Raw genomic sequence first — 22,615 nt, 5'->3', positions numbered from 1 at the left:
GTGTGCAGATCTAGACTGGTACTCCTGAAATGGACTGTTATTCACTAAGCCAAAGAGTGATGAGAAGTTTAGGCAACACGGGCTATGGGAATTTGCTTTTTGATCAATGCACCGGTGCCCTTATTGAAGAGATCCTTGCAAGAAGGGCCCCCTCGTGATCTAAATGTTATTTTGGAAAAAACTGAAGACTCTAAACGCGGTTTGTGTTAAGTGCAGGGAAGGAGGAACGCGGTTTGTGTTAAGTGCAGGGAAGGAGGATGTGTCATCCCCAACAAGCAACAAGTCAAGGGGGTTTCAACTGTTGGCGTCTCATTTATTATCAAAATCTGTAACATTTCCCAGAATTGAATTTAGTTTTAACAAACTGATAACCAACGAACACATTTATGTATGAATGGACAAAATACCTTCAGCCTCCTGAAACAGCTTTGCCTTGTTACAAATATATTCACAACATTTGCAGGATCTCGCAATGTCAAAAGAGAAAAAGTGGCTGAGGAAAAAATATAAAAGTATATACTACAGCGTATTCATTTTGTTCCCATTTAAAATTGGAAAAGAAGCAGTTTTATAAAGCTGGAGTGTATTCTTTTCTGGGCCAAATTTCTATTTGACAGCTGAAGTACACGATTAATGGGCTGCCTCAAACTTTAGTTATAGAGCCAAAGTCGAAATTACCCTTCTTAAGACTGTGTGTGTGCAGAGCCCTGGCTATCTGCTTCATATTAAGTGTTTGGCTTAATACGGCCTCTCTTATTTAAGAAACATACTGTACTGAGCCCAAAAAGACACATTTTCTTCTAGAACAAGAATGCATCGTTAATAAACAATCTAATTACAATAAAGTAGATAACACTGGATGAGGATAGTGGCAGGGGCAAAGGCGATCATAGAACCTTAAACAGAGGCATTAATGTTTAAGTATTACAATTTCTACGTAGGAAAAAAAAATCACATTATTGATAGGCCAGCACACTCAAAACCAATAATGTTATGAAAACACATGCCCTTGTGTAATTTGGCAGAACAGGCTGCTCCCTGAGCACAATGGGCCTTTTTATGAACTGGATCTCTTCCGCCCTGGCATTTTATACAAATAAAACAAAAAGAGAAGGAAAGAAAGAAAGAGAAACAAACACGACACTAGTAACAGTCTTCAGTTTGAACTTTATCACCAGGAAGACTAAAACCTAAAAGATAGGTTAGAAAAGTAAAAGGCATGCTTTAACAAAAATGAAAGCAAGTCTAGTGAAGAAAACTGTATTGAGACGCTATGGCTTTTGTTTAATTATGTCAAAGGGCAACAGAGCCCTCTCGTGGAGGAAAAATAAAAATGTATGGAGACACTTCTGTTTTTAGGTTAATTTACAGAAAATATGCAGAACGCTCTCTTCCATGACAATTCACACTATGTTACTATGTCACAGAAAAGCAAAAGATCAAATTATTTTTATTTGGTTTTAAGAAAAACAATCTCTGATTTTTTTACAACTCACATAACAGTACAAAAATCTCTACTGAAATAGAAATACTTTTAAATATTTTTAAAATTATGACTTTGAACCATTTTGCCATTGAATGGCAGCTTATATGACCCTCATTTGTTATGTTACCACGATAAAAAGGTAAGTTAAAATCTAAACCTACATGTGAGTATGAAATTCAACTGCTGGGGTGGCGCCTGTGGCTCAGTGAGTAGGGCGCTGGCCCCATATGCCAAGGGTGGTGGGTTCAAACGCAGCCCCTGCCTAACTGCAACAAAAAATAGCCGGGCGTTGTGGCGGGCATCTGTAGTCCCAGCTGCTCGGGAGGCTGAGGCAAGAGAATCACGTAAGCCCAAGAGTTAGAGGTTGCTGTGAGCCGTGTGACACCACGGCACTCTACCCGAGGGCAGTAAAGTGAAACTGTCTCTACAAAAAAAAAAAAAAAAACAAAGAAATTCAACTGATGACCTCATGTGACAAAAAAGGTATATCCAGGAGTCAGCACCTCCCATCCACGAGAGATGTGTCCCAAGATCCCCAGAGGATGCCTGAAAGCATGGACGGTGCCAAGCCTTATAACTACTAAGTTTTCTCCTACACACAATACCTGTAATAAAGTTTAATTTATCAATTAGGCATAGTAGGACAAATCATAAAATAGAATTATCCTAACAATGTACTGTAATAAAAATTATGTGAATATGTACAGTCTCTCAAAATGTGAAATATTTTCAGATGGCAGTTGACCTTAGGTAACTGAAATCTCAGAAAGCAAAACCATGGATAAAGAGGGGCTACTATATACCCGAGTTTTAAAAATTATAAATATATAAATACATATATACACGCATACCAACACCCCCCCCTTAAGTCTTTTAAATAGGATTACCAAATTATGAAACAAGGTTCCTAAGAATGTTTTAAATTGGTCTCTTCCTTTAAATATTTCTCTCTCCAATACTTGGATCATATGACTTCCAGGTCCACATATGTTCAGAGCCCAACATTTCAACATAAAATGGTTAAGTCATAAGGTCCTAATTCTCAGCTTTATGTAATGTCATTCAAGAACTTTTCCTAATATTGTCGAAAAGCTCCAGTTTCTCAGAGCAAAATAATTTCAAAATCATTTGCCTTAATAAATGAGTACAGTTTAGCACAGAAGAATAGTTGTCACAAATGTTTTTAATTTAAAATGGGAGTTTAAATTCCCAAAAGGTTATTTAGATTATTTCAGAATATTTTCTTCTACTTAATGAGCACCAGGTTCTTAAGAAGATAAATGCCAAGATCCCACGAGTTCAAGTCTTGCCAACAATCAGAAAGGAAACTGTCATCAGGCCCCAAGTTTAGTGATTTCATAGCGGGTGAGCTGTACCTTAGACTATAACCAAATACAGGACGGCTGTGGCCTCAGATTTATGGAATCTTTTGGAGTAAATGGGAAAAGATAAATCAATGATTTCAAGACTTGAATCAAAATTTAGTAAAACTTAGGTATGGAAAAGAAAATGAAGAACTCAAAGCATAAAGGAAACTTTTATAGCCCATAATTGGGAAGTCTGGCCTTAAAATCTTGAGAATGTGTAACACCCTCTCTACAGAAGAAAAAGTAATTTTCTTGTATTACCACAGAACTGCAAGAATTTACACCAGATAGGAATTCATCATGGTGATGACTTGTAGGAGAGAAGAAAACAGCAAGCACACTTCACACTGTAATTTAGCACATGATTTAGGAACAAGATCTCAAGTTCTAAAAAGTGGGCTCTCTAAGCTAAGAGAGTCAATTTCAGCATTAAACTATAACAACATTTTGAGATTCCCTGCATGAAAATGATAACTTCACTTTGTTTCAAGAACAAGTTTATGGTTAACTGATATCTTGAGCATGTCCTTTTTCTATCTCAAAATAAATATAAATTTTAATAAAGTACATACGAAGTACATACACATGGATCCCTGTAATAAATCTTAATGAGGTGATTTTTGTAATATAAACACCCATAGAAAATTAAAGTGTCAGCCCTAAAGTACCTGTTACTGGTGTATACCAGTGTGGCTATCTTTTATTTGCTTGGAGGAAAAAAAAATCATCTTTCCTAACGGGCCCTCTGGCTCAAAAATGGAAACCAGGCCCTTCTATTCTTGATTTCAAGTCTCAACCTTGGGCACAGCCTGGTGTTACCAAGGCTCACAAGGCGAAAGAATCTTTTCATCCCGATCAAACTCTGAAAGAAATTTAAACATCAAATTTTAGGTGGGACTGGTGTAACACTGAAAGTTAAAAAGGAAAGTTTTACCGTTATCACTGAGCATTAAACTGGTAAGTATCTAATTTGCTCATACTTGCTAAAGTTTTTAAATGTGTGTCAATCCTGATGAGGTGAGTTCCCACAAACCAGCTAATGAAAGACAATGAACCAAGCAGGTGGTCATTCAGTCAACCCCTCATTAGAAAGATCCTGCCCCTGATACACACAGTCAGCCTGAAGATTCAAGGGAGCACAGGAATTTTTATTCAATTGCTTATATGCACAGCTGAATTAGCTCCATTGACAGGTCGAGTCTAGAAAAGAAGCCCTGGGAACTTAGTGGTGGGAAATTCCCTAACCTAAAAAATTCCCGGTATCAATGGCATGTAATGATCACCACGTTGAAGCCAGTTCCATTCATTTTTGCCAAATCAGAGCCATCAAGCTGCTTATGCCACAGGGCTGCAAAACAACGGGCCCTTCCTGCTCAGTCTACCTTGAGGACAGGAATGAACCACCCTCGTCTCTACTGCCTTTAGCACTGCGGAGTTCGGGGCTTCTGGACCTGCTAGAAGGTTTGGGTGAAGAGATGACTTCCCCTGGGATACGGAGATGCTGATCTCCACAGAGAGGGGTCCACAAGCTATAGCTTTCAATCTACAAAGTCTTCAGGTTCAGAAAGCTGGTTAAACAAAGGTCAAGGAGAGAAGAGTGTTAGTTTCTGAGGAGGCAACATCCTAATCCTTGCCGTTCCCTGAAGAAAACAGGGGAACAGGCGTGGTGAGGGGTGCAGGATATCACTGGGATGTCCCCAACAATGACTTATGACATGCTACCACAACCTTCCAATTGATCTGTATTTCACATAAAAGTGACGGTCAACTGAGGTAAGGTGGGGTAACATTACTTAGAAAGGGACTAGGTGATCTAATGCAGGGGTCAGCCAATTTTCTGCAAAGGGCCAGACAAAAAATATTTCAGTCTTGCTGAGTTATGTGGCCTCTGCAGTAATTACCCAGACCGTGCTGGTAACACACAAACGACTGCAGACAATACAGGAATAAATGGGCAAGGCTATGGGTCTGACTTAGCCCAGGGACCATAGGGTGCCCACCTCCAATCTAGATAGCTGAGTCCAGTCCACAGTGGGAATATCTACTTACAAACCTTAACTATAAAAACAAGGATCTCGTGAAGACTCAATTCTTTCTTCCAACATTTCCTCCAAACCCTTTCATCTTCCAGAAACACCCTGATCATTTTGAGACGAACTAAGGAAGAATCCTTCCAGTTGCCTTACTAATATCAAACACCAAAAATTCATGATACAGCTCTGTCTCACAGGCAGGGGAAGGAAGATGGTAAGACCAGGTCGGCTCAGAGGTCACTTCAAAGGAGGCAGGACCCCAGGTCAGCCCTGAAGCCTGCCAAGGAAGAGATGTCCCCTTCCACATCAGAGAGGTCCTCACCAGGGGCAGCTCTGACAAAGCAGATTTTTGTTTAAAAAAAAGAAAGAAAGAAAGAAAAAAGAAAAAAGGAACTACTGGAAATCAGCTGTTGTGAGCCTAATTAGGAATCTATGCTTTTATTGTGGAGTCATCACTCAAAATAAATTCTGGTATGTTTTATTCCAGCCCACTCTGCTTCAGAAGGAACTACATTCACAAGATTTAACAGTTTATACACAGAAAACGAGCTCCCTTGAGCGGCCAAAGGGAACACTGACACCAATAAAGCTTTGACAGATGATGACTCTTGAATGCCCCAGAAGTCTTGGGGATGAAGATGCCACGCTCAATCAGCATTCAGCTGTTTCATCTGAAATGGGTAGGAGTAAAGCAGGGATGGTGATGTCCAACTCGGCACGTTTGTACCTCCGTCGAAGGAAGGACTTTATCCAGAAGCCACAACCCACTTGGGCAAGGAGACTTTCTAAAGCAAGCCACGGTACTAGAAGGTAACTTAGCAAAGCCACGTGCCCGTCTCGGCCTCTTCCCTCCTGAAAGCCTGACACCACTGCTGCAGACTGAAAGTCATTTGTGAGTATTTGATCGCCTGGAATTTGCAGGAAGATACTATTTTGAAAATTCCGAATAAAACCTTCAGCACTTGCCTAGACTCATGCTTCCCCAGAGTGGAGAAGAACGGGGGTGGTGGGAAAGGCAAGTTCTGAGGAAGGCGGGGACCATGCAAGAAGAGCCGGGTGCTTAGACAGGAAAGGCTGGTCTCCCTAAGACAGTGGTTCTCAACTTTCCTAATGCCGCGACCCTTTAACACAGTTCCTCGTGTTGTGGTGACCCCCCCACCCATAAAATTCATAAAATAGCAACAAAAATAATTTTATGGTTATAAAACTACAACATGAGGAACTGTATTAAAGGGTTGCGGCACTCGGAAGGTTGAGAAGCACTGCCCTAAGACATTCCACCATTATCGGTGCTGTCCTCAGCATTAATGATTTGCCACAACATCTGAGTAGATCACAGACACCTCCTGCAGTGTCTGAAAAGTGAGTGACAGACATCAGGGAGGAAGAGTCTCAGGGGACAGAGGAAGCATGAAGAGGCACCAAGACTTTCAGCTTTAGCCCCCAAAAGTCTGAGTGCCATTTGGATCAACAACATGTGTATCCTGAGTACTCCAGAATCTCCTTCCCTCTTCTCATCACAAGTAAATATCTAACTAGACATAGCCCTTCTTATATCCTGAACCAACCTTATTAGTTCTCAATTATAATGTCACAGATCTAGTGTTGCAAATCTTGGAAAAAGCACCAGCTATACTCAAAAGTCTGCTATCTAGTGTCAGATGCAGCAGTCTGAATACTTAACATGGAAAATAATCAGGAATCATTTATGTTACTACTTAAAGAACAGTCTAGCTGGAAGATTAAGAGAATGAGATCTCTTAGCTAATTTTCTGATTAACTGAATGATAAAGAAAAAATATATTTTCCTTAAGTCCTTAAATCTTTATCTTTTTCTTAGTTATTCTACAACGTATTGGTTCACCTGTTCACCATAACAGTAGTCAGTACAACCAACACAACATACCATTTCTTGGATTGAAGAGCCAGTCATTATGGAGCAGAGGGCAGGAGGCTCAAGGAAGAGTTACATAAGATTAGTCAGAGAAAGGAGGGACTGGAGGAGGGAAAAGCTTATGAGAGAGGAGGCCGACATGGGGAGCAGGGTGGGGGCTGGAGGGATAAAAAGACAGCAAGAAGTTGCCAGAAGACAGCCAAGTACAACTCTTTTTTTTTTTTTTTTTTTTTTACCTTCAAACAAATCTAAGGATGCATGTCCTTACTCAAAGCAGTTGGTTCTTACTGATTCAGGTACTCATGAAAAGGGGCCAAGACAAGATGATGAAATCATAGTTAGAGTTATGGTGCAAGGATCTTCTCAGCTCCTGTTTAACAGCCCAGGATACGAAGAAGGGAGGCCTCAAGCCACCTATCTGGTGATGGTCACTGGGGTTATGTGATGGCAATGAGGAGAGTTAATTCAGGGGTTAAGACAGGAACAAACTCTCTGATTATATAAACAAAATAAGATCCTGTTTCCAAAAGAAAATGATACGCTCGGTAACCACCTGAAGCCTGCAGTATCATTTGTCCCAAAGTCATAATGCCTTGTTGTTCCCCATATTCTATTACAGATTTTCATTTGAATAACCCAGGTCATTGGAAAATGTCCATCCACCACACAGACCAGGCCAAAAACTCTGAAGACAGAGCCTGTTGTCCCTAAACCCTGAATACCAAAATAGCCACCATCTTTGGCTGAGAGTTCACCTTTCTGTGACTTCAAGGTCGGCCCCTACCTAGCCTTCTGTGACAATGCTGGGATTTAAGAAGAGGTCGTGAGTTTAATGAAACGACAGCTGAAAATGAGGCTGAACATCATTTTACATTAGGGAGCCAATCAGACAAAACCCCACTGTGGTTAGATTTCAGGGGACTGCACTGCAGCCGTCACAATACATAAATCAAGAAGTAAAACAAGCCAGGAAACAGCCTACCTATTCCCGAGTTGGCACCAGTGACCACGACCACCTTGCCGGTGAAATCCCGGCCCTGGAGGATCTCCATGGCTGTGGTGCTGCCATCGTATCTCTGCCGGGTAGGCGGCTTGGTCGGATTGTCATCCACGGTGAAGGCCAGTCTTGGATCCAGGTAGGTCGTTCTTTTATTTATATGGCTGCAGGAAAGAGGGGAAAACAGTGAGCACGGGCCATTGTAACTATCATCTGAGAGTCTTTCATGTACCAAAAGGCTTACTTGTAAGCCTGAACGAACGGGGACCCATTTAATCTGCACCTTCTGGACTCCAGAAGGATTACATTCCCACCTGGGAAGATAGTCACCGAATCCCTCCCTTCAGACCTGCCTGTAAAATTCTCTGCAACAGGCCAGGCACGGTGGCTCATGCCTGTAATCCCAGCACTCAGGGAGGCCGAGGCGGATGGATTGCTTGAGCTCACAAGTTCAAGACCAGCCTGAGCAAAAGCGAGACCCCCATCTCTATTAAAAAATAGAAAAACTGAGTCAAGAGGATTGCTTGAGCCTGAGTTGGAGGCTGCTTGAGCTAGAATGCCACGGGACTCCACCTAGGATTGACAGCTCGAGACTCTGTCTCAAAAAAAAAAAAAAAAAAAAAAAATTCACTGTAACACACAGTAACTATCGCCTAGTATCCTTAGATATCAAAAAAAGGGTTCTTGAAAAGGTTTTTATTTAATTCATGTCAATGTGGCTGTAAGATAAGTCGCTCTTTTCCAAAGATTTCAGTTAAATCTCTTAGCCCTGGGCTAGGTTGTAAAGACTGGCAGAGAAGTAGGAAACTTAAAATGATAAAAGTTTTAATAGTAAACACAAAACTAGTCAATTAATACAATTCTAATGATTCTGATTTTTAACATTGCACTCATGCCTCCTCATAGTACACTAACTTGATTTAGAGTTGATCTAAATCTTGTAGAAACAATATTAAAACACATTGGCACATATGGATTTAAAGATTACTCCTTATAATAGAATTTATTTTTTACATTTTAAATGTACTCTTGGAATTTGAGATAAAGACCTCAAAATATTTTTAAAAACTATTAAGAACGCTCCAGAAATAGATGAGTTTTCATACTTTTTTTTTTTATCTCAGGTTAATGTGAAGGTGCAAACAACTAGGTTACAGATTTGCATACCTTAGGTAGGGTCCCTCTAATAGTTGTGTCCCACACCCAAGGTGTCCTATACCCTTACATTATGCCCAAAAGATTTCATAATTTTAAAGGTATTCATAATATGTGTACAAAATTATGTAGTTGAAAATCTATACTCATCACCCAATAAATACTAAGACCCAAGAATAATACAACCTTTGTGTCATCACATCCATTGCCAGCCGGACGTGCTGTATGACCCCAATGTTATACACCAGCGGTTCTCAGCCTGTGGGTCACAACCTCTTTTTAACAATGAAAATACATTGCGGCATTAGGAAGGCTGAGAACTACTGTTATGCACCAACAGAGCAGTGCTGCACTGGAGCCCACTCAAAATGCAAAATGTGCCTATCTCTTCCAACTCCTCAGGAACTTCGGCATGGTGGCTTGAAATTGGCTATGGTGAGAGTATTTACATCACAGAAACAAATATAGACTTTTTTCCCCTAAAGAGCTGCCGTAAACATTTACCAGCACACTGCTACAACAGGATCAGAGAATTGAGGTGAGAACAGGGGCATCAAGCTGGCCTCCAAAGATCCTGCTTAATCTTCTCGATTAAGACCAGGGTTGTCCAAATCTGGCCCACTGCCTGCTTTTGTAAATAAAGTTTTATTGGAACACAGCAATGTCCATCATTAATATTCTGTATACAGCTGCTGAAGCACCACACTGGCAGAGTTGAATGAGTGCAACAGAAACCAACAGCTGGAAAAGCCTAAAACGTATTCTCGGGCCCTTTCCAAATAAAAGTTGGCAGCCCTTGCTCTAGATTAGAGAGATGGCTCTCAAATGAATCTCCTAGAGGGCTTGGAGAATGTATATTTATTTTCTTTTCTCCTTCTTTTTTTTTTTTTTTTGACATAGAGTATCTGTTGCCCAAGTTAGAATGGTGTCACCATGTCTCACTGCAAACTCCTAGGCTCAAGCAATCTTCCTGCCTGAGCCTCCCAAGCAGCAGGGCCTATAGGCACATGCCACTGCACTGGCTAATTTTTCCTATTTTTAGTAGAGAAAGTATCTTGCATTTACTCAGGCTAATGTCAAGCTCCTGAGCTCAAGAGATCCTCCTGCCTAGGCCTCCTAGAGTTCCAGAATTATAGGTGTGAGCCACCGTGCCTGGCCCAGAATGTATATTTCTAATAAATTCCCAAGTGATGCTGAAGGGAGGCCATACTTGGAATTCACTGCTCCAGGATGAGGATGATTAATACCTGTTTTAGGGGAAGACTCTGCCAAGCATGAACCCACAGGCAAAACCTGCGAGGGAAAAAGGGATGTGGCCAAAAATGTAATGAACTCTATGGTTGATTTTCTTTTTTTTAATTTTTAAATCAACTATAAAATTTCTTAAAATTTTTTTTAGAGATCGGGGGGAAAGGCCTTTTACAAACTAACAGGCAACAACCTATACAGTTGCCACACAGCCGGGTCCTCCTGGGGCTGCCCTGGAAGCCTGGGACACTCTTCTCAGGCAAGCCCTGGCCCATTTGCCCCAGTATTACACATGCACCCACAGATTGCTGTGTTTGTTCAAAAACCACCTGTGCCATTTGAATTTGTTACTGCAACTATGTTATTTAATGAACTATTAGTACATGAACTGGTAGCATGTGATTGAAAATAAAGCATCACTGTATCTATGAACATTTGCTGAATGTTTTATAAGCCTCAAAGAAAAGTAACTAGAAAAAAAAAGTTTAGGTTCAATCAAGCACAGTGAAAATGATGGAAAAACACTGTAAGATTCCCAAGAGATCCAGCATTCAGATTTTTTGAAAATGTAAGTTTTTGCTGAATGCTAAGGAAAGTGAAAATGTTGTGGGTGTGCTGGGACAGCAGACTCACCGAGAAAGCAGGCCTGGCCCAACCTCAGGGGATGTATGCGAACCAAATGTTCAAATGTTCACGTTACATATGTAACATCTTAAGAAAAATAATGCCGGCTTACATCAACTCATATTAACTGATCAGTCCTAATCACTTTACATGTGTAATCTTCTGATGTACTTGTGGGGAACTATGAAACATTCTTAACCTTGTGGACAAGTGTACAGACCCTGGAGAGGCTGTGAGGCTCAAATCCTGGCTCCACCACTCACTGGCTGTGAGATCCTTAACAAGTCACTCGCTGCCTGTGTCATCAGGAGTGAGCCAGAGATACTAACAGTGACACCTTTCGGGGCATCGTGGAGACCAAAAGTGCTAACACTACAGATAGAAAGTGATTAGATCTCGCCTGGCGCGTGGTATGTGCTGGGGAGGTGGCTACTGCTGCTATTTAACACTGGAATTTATTCTAGAGGCAGAATCAGAGAGGTGAAAAGGTTTTACAGATAAAGATGCTCAAAGCTTTATTTGTAATTATAGATGCCTGATAATAAGAATTTAACATCAATGCCCAATAGGCAATTTAATAAATTACAGTGTATCTGTGCAAAATAATACTCTACAGCAGTGATTTTCAACCTGTGCATCATGGCACGCTGGTTGCCACGAAAGGAGTACCATGAAAAATGTTAAAAATGTTAAAAATTAATTTTCAGAAGAAATTCAAAGCACAGTAAGTATATTCTTTTTCTTACTATTTTTTTTTAACAACACAATTTAAGCGTGCCGAGGAAGTTTAACTATAGGTTCAAGTGTTCCATGAGATTAAAAAAAGGTTGAAAAACACTCTTCTATAACCACTAAGTATCACCTTTAAAAACGTAGAATATGAGAACATAGTCGTATTATGTGGAAAACTCAGGTTACTAAATAGTTCATAATGCATTTCCTGCTTTTTTAATAAAAAGCATGTGCACAGAAAACAGACTAAACCCCCAAATTGTTAAAAGTAGTTATTTCTGCTAACAAGATTACGGGTATGTGCAACTTTACATTTTTCTACTATGTGTATTACTTTTGTAATGAAAAAAATTCTATTAAAAAGATGGAGGAGGGTAGTTTCTATGTAGACACTTACTCAACAAAAAACACTTGTCCGTTCTCATCGGTTTCTTGTTCCCATCCGTATGGCAAATCTGAAACACAAGACAGACGGACAGGGCACCATGTGCCGGAGTGAAGCCCCACCCCTGGTCAGGAAGGAGAGGCCACATGGCCTCCCAACCAACAGCTGTCCCTTCAGCCGCCAATGGTCACGTGTTCCAATTGTGGCAGATACACAAGGCCTGTTACCCCAAGTGGAGTCCATATTTCTGCCTCTTGCTCTAAAGAAAATCTACTTTACCCTTAACCACTCCATGAACCTTACTGCTGACTCTAGTCTATGTGAATTCTTCCTTGAATGAACTCCTGGGACACGTCACATATATAGGAGACCTAACACCATCGGCATGCTGACCTGAGAGGCCTCAGACAGTATGACAGAGCACTTCCATTTTTATTTTTTCATGAGCACATGTTGTCCCTTCCTCTGGACCCTAACTTCCTAAGGACAGGGACCTTCTGAAACGTCTATTCTAAGGATCGCACACTTGCTCAGAAGCACTAGCAGTCGCGCAATCTTTATGAACTCCAGCAACACCAATGTATTTGATTGCATTGTATAAACCAAGAACAATTTTAGAAACGGTACAAATATAGGAAAGCCTAATAAAATGTGTACAAAGGCCCCGATTATTTTGATACTTTTTGGTTTAAGACCAGTAAGAAATCATCCTCACTCAACCCCACGATCTCATCACCTTCCTCGGTCACATCCCAGAAACTCCTCAGCCTAACGGTCCAGAGCCTGGACGGGTTCTCTACCACACAGTCCTCCCAGAAGACACAGAACCTGTCACCTCACTGCCTGTGACATTTCCACGATCTAAATCATGCTCCAAACACTAGACGCTTTGCTTTATCACAACGCCATACAAACCTCCTGCCACTCGTTTTCTTTTTCCTGTTTTCGGATGTTCCCATTGAGTCTTCTCCTCAGCGTGACTGTTAAAAAAAAAAAAACGATAGTAAGTAAATATTAACACTGCCTAAAGAGTAATCAATTATATTTAATTTTTTTCTCTCCCAGATAAAACTGTCCCTCAAGAGTAGTGAAAACAAGTATGCAAGAAAGGAAATATTCAGAACATAAATTTGACTATTTGCAACACGTCAAATTCCCCTGGTGAGAAGCAACAGCAATCTCGTGGAAACTTCCCAAGACCCTGGCTTTGTAAGCTAGATGTAGAGGAGGTGGAGGGAGAGAGGATGACAAGGGGACCCAGACTCTGAGCTCAATCTTAGTAAGCTGGCTAAATCACTCAAAATACCTAGAGAAGCATTTTTTATTTGTTTTATTCTAGGAAATAGTGACAAAATTCATAATATCTAATTTGTAAGGTTGATATTCAAATATAATTTAGGTAACATAATCTTCTTAAAAAGACTTGTTGCACAGGCCGGCCTCAAATCCCTGGGCTTAAATGATCCTCCTGCCTCAACCTCCCCGAGTAGCCGGCTATAGGCATGTACCTCCAAGCCGGGCTAAAATGTTCATTCTCTCCACAGAGGTAGCTTCAAAGTGTTTCAGTTCAGCACTGATTCCTAAGAAAGAAGGCAGAAATCCAGCCCCATAGGTCATCCAGCTGTGCCCCTTCGGTCAAGTCACTCAACCTCTTGGCCTTCGTTTCCTCATCTGCAAAACGCAGAGTGCTGATCTCAAGGGCTGCTATGAGGGCACTGCATATAAAGGACTTCACACAGTACATGGCACTTAGAAAGCCCTGCAAAATGCACGCTGCTGCTGCATGTTCTGCAAAAATCAATTACATAAACTAGTCTTGATTTCTGTGTGAAACTTGGTGTATTATCTAAGGACAATCCCCAAAGTTATAATTAAAATATTGGGCCAATAACCAGAAACATCTATCATTGGATGATAAGGTATCCAGGAAAACAATCAATCAGGGAAAGAGCCAGATGTGTAAGAGGCATTCAATAGCAGTTTGTTGTTTTGCTTTTTATTTCTGTTTCATAGAGTAGTTTGGTTTTCCTAAAAGTTCACATACTCATGTCAAAATAGAAAGTAATACTATTTAATGTATTAGAAGATAAGATTAGAATATTCCTTTAAAGAAATACAGAGAACGTGAATTATTTCCATAAAATGTTGCAAGGCTAAAGGCCAAGCACAGGGGTTCATGCCTGTAATCCTCACACTCTGGGAGGCCAAGGCAGGTGCATCACCTGAGCTCTGAGACCAGCCTAAGCAAAAGCAAGACCCTGTTTCTACTAAAAATAGAAAAAATAGTCAGGCATTGCTGTGGGCGCCTGGAGTCCCAGCTACTCAGGAGTCTGAGGCAAGAGGATCTCTTGAGCCCAAGAGTTTGAGGTTGTTGTGAGCTATGACATCAGGGCACTCTACCAAGGGTGACAAAGGGAGACTGTCTCAAAAAAAAAATTGCAGCTCGCAATTAAAGTCTCTTCATGAACTGCTGGCTTCTGGTGTGTTTTTACAGGCTTGTGAGGGCTGGGCCTCTGCCATTGACCAAGGATGCTGGACTCAGGCAGGACACCTGAGCTGCCCAGGTGAGCTGCCTTCAGCCAGCCCATCTCCCTGGCGCTAAATCAGCTCACAAAGCTGCTGGAAAGGTGAGACACTGACACCAGTGACAATCTAGAGAACCATTAAATCCTTGCACCGGCTTCAATATCAGCCACAAAAAAAAACTCCCACTCTGCCTATCAACCACCATCAAATGCTTGCAAAAGGCAAGCTCTGACTCCCTAGGAAGGATGACCCACCTTCACTGACTCGAGGGCAAAGTCAGTATCCCAACTCCCGCTCATCCCACAGACCCAGGGGACAGCGAGCAGAGGAGCCACCTTTGGCATAACCCACGACCTTCCTGCTCCCTGCTGGGCCACACCTGGTGCTCCTTCAAGGAAGGGAAAAGACTCCCTGGCCTGACACCAGAAGTCCCAACAGTCTTCATCTCACAGGCACACAGCAGATGAAGTTGGAGCATAAGCCCATAAAAATCTGCCCTCAAGAATCCATAAAGGGACTGCTACAAGTGGAACACGGAGCCTCGGAGGCAGGGAAGCTGGCAGTAAAGAGCATCCCAGACCCTCAGGAGGTCAGGCTGGGCCCTCAGACACCTAGTCTAGAGCCTGGCCCACTGTAGGTGCACGTATGTAAATATACAGAATAAACACTTTCCAAGGGAGCTATAAAATGCAAAGCATTTGTTTTACCTTATCATGAAAGTTATTTATTTATTTATTTATTTTTTTGAAACAGAGTCTCACTACCCTCTATCCTGGGTAGTGGGCTGTGCTGTCATAACTCACAGCAACCTCAAACTCTTGGGCTCAAAGTGCACCTCCTGGCCCAGCCTCCCAAGTAGCTGGGATGACAGGCGCCTGCCATAATGCCTGGCTAGGTATCTATTTTTGGTAGAGACAGGGTTTTGCTCTTGCTCAGGCTGGTCTCAAAGTACTGAGCTCAGGTGATCCACCTGCCTGGGCCTCCCCAAGTACTACGATTCTGTAATCCTAGCCACAGATCCCAGCCTATTACAAAAGACATTTAAAAACTAAAACCACCCCTGTCAACCTACACTCTTGACTTTGAAAGTGCATGCCTAAACTAGAGTTTCTCACATTCATCTACGGCCCAGGTAACTCTTTGCTGTCCTGTGCGTGCCTGGCCCTACCCACTAGGTGCCCAATACACTACTCCCCACAGCTGACCATAGAAAGCATCTCCAAGGCCCTGGAGTCCACTCCTGGAATCCCAGTACTTTAGGAGATCAAGGCAGGAGGATCACTGGAGTCCAGGAGTCCAAGACCAGCCAGGGCAACACAGCAAAACCCCATCTCTTTAAAAAAGAAAGCATCTCTGGGCAGCGCCTGTGGCTCAAGGAATAGGGCACCAGCCCCATGTACTGGAGGTAGAGGGTTCAATCCCAGCCCCGGCCAAAAACTGCAACAACAAAATAAAAAAGCAAGCATCTCCAGACACTGTCAACTGCCCCCCAACAGAACACAGTCATCCCTAGGTAAGAACCCAGACCTAAGTGGAGAGGGAATGATTTAGTAGAGAGAATTCCAGAACCCAACTGCCCAAGTTTTCTGGTTCTCCCACTCACCAACTGCCCTAGGAGAATCTGTCAAGCCTCCCTATTCCTCAGTTCCCTCGTCATTAAGCAGGGGACAATGATGGCACCTGCTTTGGGGGGTTATAGAGGACTGAATGAGTGAACATGGGAAGAAGCAAGAACTGTGTCTTTCCATAGAAAGTATTATTTTAGGCCGAGGTGGGTGGATTGCCTAAAAAAAGACTCTGTGAGAAGTGCCCTGGGCTCTCCCTGCACCTACAGGAAGCTCACCTCTTGCAGCTTATACTCTCAATCCGTGTCTCTCGTGATTCTTTACATGGTTGTGACACAGGAGTTCAAGACCAGCCTGAGCAAAAGCAAGACCCTGTCTCTAAAAATAGACGGGCATTGTGGTAGACACCTATAGCCCCAGCTACCCAGGAGACTGAGGCAAGAGAATCACATGAGCCCAAGTTGGAGGTTGCTGTGAGCTATGATGTCACAGCACACTACCCTGGGTGACAGTTTGAGACTCTGTCTCAAAAAAAAAGTATTATTTTAAATTAATATTTATATATAAAAATTAATTAAAAGTTATTCTTTTTAATTATAACCTTGAGGAGAAAATTATGGCACATGTCCCCAAAGTGTTGCCTTATTTTCCCTTAAATAAAAGCCCTCTTTTTTTTCTTTTCAATAAGCTTGTCATCTAAAGAGATAATTAACAGTACTCTTACCTTGAACCAAAGGGATCAAAATGAAGTTTACACATTACATCAGTGATTTTCAATTGCTGGGCCATGAGAGGAACTTAGGTCTGCCTCAAAAATTTTTAAAGATCAGGATGGCGCCTGTGGCTCAGTAGGTAAGGCGCCGGCCCCATATACCAAGGGTGGCGGGTTCAAATCCGGCCCCGGCTGAACTGCAACCAAAAAATAGCCGGGCATTGTGGCAGGTGCCTGTAGTCCCAGCTACTCGGGAGGCTGAGGCAAGAGAATCGCTTAAGCCCAGGAGTTGGAGGTTGCTGTGAGCTGTATGATGCCATGGCACTCTACCAAGGGCCATAAAGTGAAACTCTGTCTCTACAAAAAAAAAAAAAATTTTTAAAGATCATTAATTAAATAATTTTGGAAAGAAGTTCAAGGCACAGTAAGTATATCCTTTCTTTTGCTTTTTTTTGATCAACATAATTTAAGTGTGCTGCAGAATCGAACTATTCAAGTATGCCATAGATAAAAAAAAAAAAAAGGTTGAAAGATACTGCATTACACCTTCCAAAGTTGTTTTGTTTTAAAGCATAGTTGAAGTTACCAGGGAGCTCTGAAGCCCACTGTGAGGACAGCCAGCTCTGTGGTCAAGGAACCCTCTCCTAACAAGGCAAGGCCGGCCATCCCTCTGGCTTCACAAGAAAAGGAGGACAGGAGAGAATGACCCACGAAGATCTTGTCTCTCCGACCCCATCTCCCAGGTGGGGGTCTGCTCTGGTACTATTGGCACAGTGGGCAGGAGAAAGGCCGCTGCTACGGGTCTGTCCTTAGTGGTGGGACATCCCTGGACCCTCCCACCCATGTCTGCCCTCAGAGGCCCTGAAAAAGATGTGCCTTTGAGGCCTATGAGGGTACCCTGGGGCCAATGGCACCCACAAAGACAGGGCTTAGGCTCTGTATCCACAAGACTGAACATGGCCGTGGCCCTGCCTCAGCGCAAGGAAGACCACGGGGGGGGGGGCGGGGAGGCGGGGAACACCTCAAAGGGAAGTGTCTTAAAAGCCTATTAGCAAAGTTTCTCACACCCCGAGAGGATGACAAGTGTGGCTTCCAGAGTTAGAAGGGAAAAGAAGGGCTAGGACACTGACTGGTCAGGAGAGATCAAGGGACCCAGGGTTAGGATAGGTCAGAGGCATCCTTCAGCCCCAAGGGCCAGCAGGGCTGGAGAGGGGTCAGGAGAAACATGGCCTGGATCTGAGTAAATGGTGGGGCCAGAGAGGCCAGTGTGAGACCTGAGGCTGGACAACGGCTTTCAGACACCATGTATGCTCCAGAGTCTCCTGGCCATGGCCACCCAGGAGGGAAGCAGATGGGAAAGGCCCAGCAGTGCAAGGCCAGGGCATCTTCAGGCACTGGTGCAAGCCCCAGAGTAGGCCTGGGGGTGATGAGCCAGGCAGGGAGATGGGAGGGGCAGAGAGGGAGTGCAGAAAGCCAAGAAGTGGCCGCAGCTGACCTGCACCATATGAGTTAATTTACTCATTCTACACGGATTTACTGGACAGCTCGTGGGTGCTACCAGGTGAACAAGCTGCCCTCACATAGTTTACACTCTGGGGAAGACAGAAGAAAGGAGGGAGAATATAGACATGATTCCTACATCACTAAGTTCCAAGAAGCAGGTAGCAAGTTCTGGCTACCAGGGGTGAGGTACCCACAGCCAGGGGAGGTCTGCTGGGCAGTGACAGCTCAATTCAGCTCAGCTCTGATGGGAAGGAGCCCTTCATGTACAGGTCTCCAGGCAACAGGGACAGCAGGTGGCAGCTCAGGAACAGGCCTGGACCCTGCAACAGCCTACTGGCTCCCTGCTGCTCCAACTGTCCCTGTGTTTCTCCAGAGCCAGAAATCCTTTCTAAAGACAGAAACCCAATGCTACTCCCTGGCTGGAAACCTTCAGGCCCCCATTCCTCTGAAAGGCACAAAAGGCCTCCATGAACTGGGTCCTTCCTCCCCTGTGGCCCATATAGACCATAGGTCCCTGGACAGGACAGGCCCAGGGTCTTTACCGTCACTGTTCCCTCTAGGTGGGCTTCACTCCTACCCCACCTATCTGTTCTTGTGTTCTAGACACAACTGAGGTTCTTACTCCCCCAGGTCACTTCCCAAACACACCCCACCTACCTATACAGACCTCATGCCAGAATATTTTACCAAGTGTTGCTTTTCCCTGTAAGACTGGCACTTTTTAAGGGTGACCACTGCGTCTTATCTGTCCGGAGATTACAAGGGCCTGACATATCTGAGTGTCTTAAATGAACTCACTTGAGCTTTTTCTATTTTTCTTTCTATCTGTCTACCAAAGACAGCAGTGGTTCACAACCACCTCCAGCAGATGACAGTCCCATAAGAAGATGTTACAATCTACCAATAGGGAGGAGCAGAGTCCAAATCAATTAAATCAAAATCTCTAAAGTGAGACCCAGGAAAAACTAGTTTTAAAGTTTTCCAGGTGTTGAACATCACTGATTGATGACCAAGTTCCTCAAAGCCAAGGGGATAATCCACCTCACCCAGAAAGCTTAAAAAGTACTGATTCCCCCAAGTTGAGAGTTTGCTGAAATATGTTGTCTATGGAGACCCAAAATCTATATTTAAGACACCTCCCCAGGTGATCTTAAGGTGCTGATGTAAGGGGCATTGTCACAGCTAAAGAACCACAAGAATAAAAGTTACTGAACTGAGTATCAGAGCCTGTGCTAAATGCTTAATGCACAGTGACTGAACTAACTCATATCAACCCATTTTATAGATGAGAAAATTGAGATTAAATGTCCTTTCAATGCCCCAAGTTCACACAGTGATGGAGTAAAGTTCTCACAGTGATGGAGTAAAGCTCTTTCACGTTTCTAAAACTTTCTCGGGAGAAGGCGGTGAAGCTCTCTAGGATAGTTGTTAAAAAATGCACACTCCTAGACCCCAACCCAGATCCTCGAGGAGGGAGCTGGACACCTGCACTTTATTTTCAAAGTAATTTTTTTATTTCAGATTAATATGAGGATACAAACGATTAGGTTACAATGTTTGAGTTTGTCAGGTAAGATCCCTGTTGCAGTTGGGCCCCTCTGGCCAGATTAACTAGAAATAGAAAAGTGAGATCACTACTAACCTCCGTTAGAAATGAAAAAGGGGAAATAACAGATACCACTGAGATGCAAGAGAGCAGCTCCGATTACCACAGACAACACTGCAGTTTTTAAATTGTCCTTATCTTTTTTGCGGGAGAAGGGGTTAGACTGGTTTGCCACCGCTGCACCGCGCAGTGCCGCCTCCTGAACAGCAGAGAGCGCGCCTGGACGCCGCCAGATGACCCCTGCACCACAAAAGGGGACGGCCCCTGGGGGCAGTGGGAACGACCCTCGAGCCGTCCACCTGGAACTCTTTATCAATCACGTCCACTTCGCGCCGCTCTCGCCACGCTGAGCGCCGGCCCGCGCGCCCCCTCCCCGCGCAGGAGGCGCTCGAGGGCAGCGCAGAGTCCCAGGTGTGTCCCAGGCCCGGCGGCCCCCTTACTTGGCATAGTAAACCCAGCCGTCCTTGGTGGTTCTCTCCTCCCAGCCCGGGGGCAGCTCGTCCTCACTGTCCGTGTCGTCCAGGCCCGCGTAGCGAAGGGCTGCCATGGCAGTCAGGGAAGACGTTCAGCCGCCTGGTCGGCCGCTGCCGGGTCTCCTCTGTCAGGAACGAACTCCCGCTTCAACCCAGCGCCGCGCGCACCAGGGCCGACCGCTCGCGCCTGCGCACTGCGCCGTTCAGCCGCCTGCGAAGCTGCGATCCGGTCTCCGGTATTTTGCAGCTACCAGCGTAAAAAGGGCGGGGCCTCGAGGCAAAGGCGGTGTAAGTGCAGAGGAGCTGGCGCCACCGTTCGGGCTGCACGTCAAACCCGGAGAACTCTCTAGTGCCGGGGAGATGGAGCGGGGCTTCGGCCCTCTCAGGCCGCCGGGTAGGGGCGTGCGCCTCTCGTCACGGTCCAGGACTCGCCCGTTGCTGGGCGACCTGCAATCACTTCCGCGTTGTTCTGGCCAATCTGGCAGGGGCTCCAGCAATTGGGCGTCCTGGGAAATGTAGTCCAGGCCCTGCCGGAGCAGAAGGGGAGGCTTCCCCTGTCCCGGGCGCAGGCTGCCACCTCTTCTTGCTTTGGGGGCCTTGTGGAGAGTTAATGTCCCCGATCAAAAAACCTTCCAGAGTTTGCCATCACTCGGGCCGATTCACAAACTTTGTTGTACATGTAAGCACAATGTTCTGTAACCTGGAGAACTTAGTTAAAACTGCAAATTCCCATACCTCCTGGGTTCACAAGCTTGGAAAAGAGTCTTCCGGCCTATGCATGGTTACAATGAATAGCAGCTAATTACGTAGCACTTAATGGGGGATCTGGCCAGAAACACGCAGACTCTCTCTCATATACCAAATACCTTTGTGATGTGGGCACAACCCAGAAAGGGTTGTCACAGTGAATTAAAGGAATACATGTAATTCCTCAGGGTTGGTTCTCTGTGAATCAGCCTAATTGAAAACAGACTTCCATATTCGCCAAGTAGACTGTTTCAAGTCCCCTTGAAGCACCAGCAAGTATCCTAGAAACGTCTTACAGACAACTTGGCCTTGCCTAAGGAGTTTTCCAGAACATTCCGCGTCTGAAACTCACTCCTCAGCCCCCAGTTACAGGCAAATACACTATTACTTCTCTGGCCTGGATCCCAGATACGCAAGCCTCCATCTCAAAAATTACCTATTGTCATGGGCAGTGAGTGAGAGGGGCAGCGTTGCTTTTATCTTCAATTCCCGAAGTTGATTACTGCCTTGGATTCCTGCTCTGCGTGCTCTTTGGGGGAGGAACTTGCTTTTCTGAACCTGACGGATGAAAAGCATCTTTTACTTTTAACAGACCTACTATCCCATCTTGAAACTAACATGCCTTTTTTCAAATCTGAATGCATTTAAATCTGCTACCATTAATCTGCTGCTCCTCTGCTCACCTCAATTTAGTCCCTTCTGTCTCACCTAATTTCACTTCCTCCTTTGTTAAGAGTGGGAAATTATGGGCCGTGCCTGTGGCTCAGGGAGTAGGGTGCGGGCCCCATATACCTAGGGTGGTGGGTTCGAACCTGACCCCGGCCAAACTGCAACAAAAACTAGCCAAGCGTTGTGGCAGGTACCTGTAGTCCCAAATACTCAGGAGGCTGAGGCAAGAGAATCGCCTAAGCCCAGGAGTTGAGAGGTTGTTCTGAGCTGTGACGCCAGGGCACTCTACCAAGGACAAGAAAATGAGACTCTGTCTCTAAAAAAAAAAAGAGTAGGAAATTAGGTCACAAAATCCGCAGATTGTGGGGAGGGGAATGAGTGTGATCAAACTGATTAGCTTCAGTCTCTCCAATCATTATCTGTGGCTTTGTTCAGTTTCTCAAGGACTACTGGGTTAAGTTCGTCGTGGTTTGTCCTGACCACCGTTTCTACAGGCACCTGTTGCCTGGACTTGGCCTTAAGCCATAGGTAATGATTGTATGGTACTCCTCCATCTAAGTAGCAGTCCCCTGGCACAGTTCTAAACTTCTGGGTCAACCCTCTGCTCTTCCTACAATTTTAACAATTCCCTGTTGGGCTTCTCCTGCTGTGGATGCCAGGGTTTCTCAAGCTCAGCATTACTGACATTTGGAACCAGATAATTCTGTGTCGTGGCGCTGTCCTGAACACCATAGAATTTTCAGCAGTAGTATTTCTGAGCTTCTACACACTAGATGCCAATAGTGTTCCCTTCTTCCAGTTGTAAAAACCAAAACTATCTCCAGAGGTTGCCAGTTTGGGCCCCAGTTGAAAATTTACACTGACAGTAAGTCAGCAAATTACTAGTGCATAGA

The 22,615-nt window shown here is 44.1% G+C and overlaps 1 protein-coding gene across 1 annotated transcript in view; it reads right to left on the bottom strand.

Moving 5' to 3' along the window:
* The window catches only part of WWOX (WW domain containing oxidoreductase), a 482,529-nt gene extending 461,934 nt beyond the window's left edge, over nucleotides 1-20,595 (bottom strand). Inside the window, exons 1-4 of the mRNA XM_053608941.1 lie at nucleotides 20,274-20,595; nucleotides 12,837-12,901; nucleotides 11,934-11,991; nucleotides 7,763-7,941 (exon numbers count right to left, since the gene is read on the bottom strand). Of these exons, the coding sequence (XP_053464916.1) occupies nucleotides 7,763-7,941; nucleotides 11,934-11,991; nucleotides 12,837-12,901; nucleotides 20,274-20,380 (409 nt within the window). The 5' untranslated portion in view covers nucleotides 20,381-20,595. The remainder of the gene's footprint in view (nucleotides 1-7,762; nucleotides 7,942-11,933; nucleotides 11,992-12,836; nucleotides 12,902-20,273) is intronic.
* Nucleotides 20,596-22,615: the final 2,020 nt, after the last annotated feature.

This window comes from Nycticebus coucang, chromosome 2 (assembly GCF_027406575.1).
Source record: "Nycticebus coucang isolate mNycCou1 chromosome 2, mNycCou1.pri, whole genome shotgun sequence".
Lineage (NCBI taxonomy): Eukaryota > Metazoa > Chordata > Mammalia > Primates > Lorisidae > Nycticebus > Nycticebus coucang.
Note: the sequence above shows the minus strand (reverse complement) of the source record. Positions and strands in the feature narration are given on the sequence as shown.